The sequence below is a fragment of the Trifolium pratense genome, linkage group LG4, assembly GCF_020283565.1.
Source record: "Trifolium pratense cultivar HEN17-A07 linkage group LG4, ARS_RC_1.1, whole genome shotgun sequence".
In the NCBI taxonomy this organism is placed as follows: domain Eukaryota; kingdom Viridiplantae; phylum Streptophyta; class Magnoliopsida; order Fabales; family Fabaceae; genus Trifolium; species Trifolium pratense.
Window position 1 is genome coordinate 49,374,376 of NC_060062.1, and position 4,421 is coordinate 49,378,796.

The 4,421-nt window shown below is 38.1% G+C and overlaps 1 protein-coding gene across 1 annotated transcript; it reads right to left on the reverse strand.

Annotated features, from left to right (window-relative positions):
• Nucleotides 1-1,462: 1,462 nt before the first annotated feature.
• On the reverse strand, nt 1,463-3,579 carry LOC123922825. Its single transcript, XM_045975508.1, has 4 exons — nt 3,124-3,579; nt 2,323-3,039; nt 2,019-2,241; nt 1,463-1,944 (listed from the first exon to the last, which is right to left on the reverse strand). The coding sequence occupies exons 1-4, from the start codon at nt 3,577-3,579 to the stop codon at nt 1,463-1,465; spliced, it is 1,878 nt and encodes a 625-aa protein (XP_045831464.1).
• Between the last annotated feature and the right edge of the window lie 842 nt (nt 3,580-4,421).

The following is a 4,421-nucleotide window of genomic DNA, read 5'->3' on the forward strand; positions in this document are numbered from 1 at the left end:
TTACAAAATGAATGTTTCAACTCGTCCAATTCCTAATTCTGTACCAAAAGCGCATCAGTTTTCTGTCAAGTTTCGCGGCAACGACGAGCCGTTTTACATTGAATTGAATAACACTTTAACAACTCTTCGCTCTCTCAAACACAGGATTGAAGTCATGTATCACTATAAATATGCAAGGCAGATCAAAATCGATAAACTAGCGTATTCGGAGTCATACATCGATCTGGCATCTGACCATGTTGGAGGATACGATGATGCACCACAGAAATACGATTGACATGAGTTGAAGAATGATGAAGATGTGGAAGAAATGTTCAACTGCATAGAGATTGATCCAAAATTTCCCCGTATGTATGCTACATTAATAGTTGCAAAATGATGCACATTCCGTTTAAAATGTTTTATTTGTATGGGTTTATTTCTATTGTCTAAGTTTATTTCCTTAATGTATTGACGCTTAGTTTTAATGTATTCGCGTTTACATATATTCAATGTCGTATGGTTTTTGATGTATCGTAATGTGTTAAATAATAAAAAGTTCGAGATTAAATTTTATCTGTGTAGTTTATAGATGAATATTTTGGAATTAGTAAAAATTACCGCAATTAGTAAAAATTATCGTACACGAACATTTTTCACACCTTTAATTCCTTTGCTTCTTCTTTTATTTTAAAAGTCCCAGTAATTCGGAAACTATCTTCCGAACAACTGTGTTAACTGTTCGGAACGCAGAAACTGTTTTTTTGTTAACGCTAAAATATCGGAACACGTTTTCCGAATTCTGGGTATACATCATCAGAAATTTTTTACTTATATTATAACCAAGTTATTCTGTTTTACGAAATGTAGATTTTCTATTTCCTAATTATAGTTATATTTAACAGTCGATATCGCACCGACAATTTTAACGGTTGAGATCACACCGACACTTTTAACGGTCGAGCTCGAACCGGCACTTTTAACGGTCGAGATTGCACCTTAACCAAGGTCTAATCAGTTCTAAAAAATACATGTTTAGAAAAATTTATCGAACACGAACATTTTCACACCTTTGGTTCCTTTGCTTCTTCTTTTATTTTAAAAGTCCCAGTAGTTCGGAAAATATATTCCGAACAGATGTGTTATCGGTTCGGAACGCAGAAACTTATTTTTTTTAAAACGCTAAAAATTTCGGAAAATGTTTTCCGAATTCTGGGCACACATGATCAGAACATTGTGACTTATGTTATAACCAAGTTATGTTATATAACTTAATTCAAAAAACCTGTAAAACTTTAATAATCCATCCAATAATCAAACATAAATTGTGATACACAGGTTTATACGCAAAACATGATGCGAACGAAGTTATATATATCAAAGTTAGATGTCCCAAACATATTACAATCCAATCAAAGTGACTTAACACATTACAAAATTGAAAAGTAAACAAATTCAAATTCAAATACACACAAACTAGTTATCACTGAGTGTTAAAGCGTCTTGCAGCATCATGTGGGTCAAATCTTCCTCTACCCGGTAGTCTGCGCCTTGATCGGTACAAAAATGCTGGTTCGACAAACCCAAGCACTCTGTTCACAGTTTCATAAATCGGAGTTCCTGGCAATGCCTCATTTGCTTCAAGTGCGCGTCGTAGCTCAGTTCTGACATTGCGGCATATATCCAAAGTATCAGGAACTGACTGCGATTCCAGTTCCTCTATCAGCACCTCTAAGTTTGCTGGTCTAGGTGGTGGTTCCGGGGCAGCGATCGGACGCATAATCGGATGGGAGACTTTGTAGAACCATGATATATAGCCAGGTACATGATCCCATGCTCTCACAACAGTCGGTCCTCTCATTTCTTCGTCAATCATTCTCATCTCAACCTCTTCCATAAACACTCGATCAATCTGCAACAAACTCATCCCAGCTGGAGCAGCCGCATCAGGGTCTCTTGGAATGCCTTGAACATGACCAAATTGTCGCAGCACACGTCAGGTAAATGTTTTGCCTTCAATGACCCGCTCCTCAACCAACCAAAAAACCAGCAAACATCAATCAACGGTCTCACATGACGGTGGCCATCGTATGGACAAAATTCAAAATCAGAAACCTGCATGTTATCCAAAAATTGCCTATACAGGACATGATCCCTATGTCCTTGTCCAGTGCTGAAGGTGACATTACGTGGCATCTCCTCTCTGTAGTTGGGATCTCTACGCCACACAGTCATTTTCGGAAAGTGCATCATTATCCATCCCTACAAAAATAAAAAAATTTAAATTATTTCAAAAAGTATAATTATGAAATGACATAAAAATACATGTTCCTAATTGTTTACCTGATAAAAGGACAAGTATCCGGCTACTTGCCCACCATCCGCCTTGCACGAATCATCCAAATAGTGCTGCAGATATGTTAAAGTAGCCACACCCCAATTCCACTGATTCACCTCTGACAAATCCTGAAAGTAGCTCAAATAAACTACGTCGACGTAGAATTGGCTTTTGTTGCTGAAAATGGTAGTGCACACCAAAAACAACAAAAAAGCCCTAATACACTGCTGCCTCAACACCGTAATTTCATGCATCGGTCGGTTTTCATTCACAGCTTTGTCAACTTCCTCCCATCTTGTAGTATACACAAATGCTAGCTCTCCATAAGTTATATGCGGACCGTGGGTATCAATAAAATATTCCCAACATTTGGATTCAGGCACTCCAAGATATGTATTGACAAGTTCAACTCCTTCAGCTCTTGTTATCTTTCTGTGGTTCAACAGCTTTCCCTCGATCGGTATATGTAACAGACATTGGACGTCATCCAATGTGATGCCAACCTCACCTATTGGTATGTGAAAGGTGCTGGTCTTCGAATGCCATCTCTCGGCAAATGCAGTGAGAACCCCATGGTCTATTATACTGTAATTGGTCCTCGTTAGCGGCTCTAAGCCGGTTGCTTCTATGGCTCTCCAAAACCAGTCCACATTCCGATCCATTTTTGGAAGGTTGATAACCCTCTTTCCGTTGGTAATGGCCCGCATAGTTTTCTTCAAAATCTGAAAATTAATACATAAATTTAGAACAAGACATAAAAACAAATAATTATTTAATAAATCATATGCAATTAATAATTTATATACCTTTTCATCATCAGGCTCTGCATTCCATATCGGAATTGCCCTATGCTTGTGGTATTCCGTTAATAAGGAAAAATTAAAAGGTCCTCCCGGATAGCCATCCTCTGGTTGCAAATTGGGTGCATGTGGTGGTTGATGTGGTGGTTGTTGCATTTCTTGTTCCGGTGGTTCTTCATCTTCATCGGGCCAGTCTGCATCATCGGCAAAATATTGACCAACATTTACATTCCCATCTTCAGCTGCATCTACGTCAACATCATCAACTTGTTGTCGTCGTGAATGTGATCGTGTCGCGCCTGACCCCCCCGCTTCATTATCATGTGTTCCTTGAGACGGAGGTTGTCCTTGTCTACGACGACCTCTTTTAGCAGGAGGATTGCCGGGAGTAGCCTCTCGTCGAGCAGAAGAATGTGCCTGACTCGGTCTACCAAGCCTACTTCTTCCAATATTGTGTTCCATATCTAAACAAAAAAAAAAACAAAAAAAAACACCATGATCAAAAATAATTCAACAATATACGGTTATTTCCAAACTCAAACATATACATTATGCATTCCATTCCAATTCAGTCGTTTTCACGAATTATATTGCACACAATTTCAAGCATATGCATTACCAATCTTCATTCACACATTTTTACAAACACATAGAGTACGAAATCAAAATCTACAACATATGCTTGAGTTTATGCTACAAGTCAGCCAAACACTTGTCTTAAAAAACGAATGATCAACAATTTAATCACTTAATAACGAATGAATTTTCATATGAACAATGGATAACAACAAAATTTAGATGCAAATGAAAATTGATGAAAATTGGATGAAATTTGTTGAGGAAAATTGGATGACAATTAATAAGAATTCAAGATAACTTACTAATTGATCAGAGGTTGATGATATTTGTTGATGTAGATGCAAGCTATGCGTTCCTTTTCTCCCTTTGCAACCCTAAACCTTTTCTCCCTTTGTAACCCTTTGCCTTCGCAGAAAATAGAAACTGACAAGAGGTCTTAACGTTCTGGTATAAAACCCAGTCGTTCGGAAAACGTTTTCCGAAAAAAGAGCGAGCGGAAAACGTTTTCCGAACAAATAAAAGTTCGGGTCGTAGTCCCCGAAGTCAACATTGCAGGGGCAATTTTGGAAGTTTGGGGAGTGCGCGAGAAAATGGGTGGGTGCGATGAGAAATTTTCAGGAAGTGCAAAAAGTTGATGTTTCCATGTTACTATTTTAGGCGGTGCATCACTTTCAGAATTCACCGAGACCAGAGTATATATATGTGGATCATATACTAATGAGCTG

Excerpts from the sequence above, each read along its gene's own strand:
- LOC123922825 (XM_045975508.1), bottom strand. The coding sequence starts at position 3,579 with ATGGAACACAATATTGGAAGAAGTAGGCTTGGTAGACCGAGTCAGGCA. Across the intron at positions 2,242-2,322 it reads GATACTTGTCCTTTTATCAG|GGATGGATAATGATGCACTT; the intron begins GTAAACAATTAG and ends TTATTTTTGTAG. Across the intron at positions 1,945-2,018 it reads TGATGTTTGCTGGTTTTTTG|GCATTCCAAGAGACCCTGAT; the intron begins GTTGGTTGAGGA and ends GTCATGTTCAAG.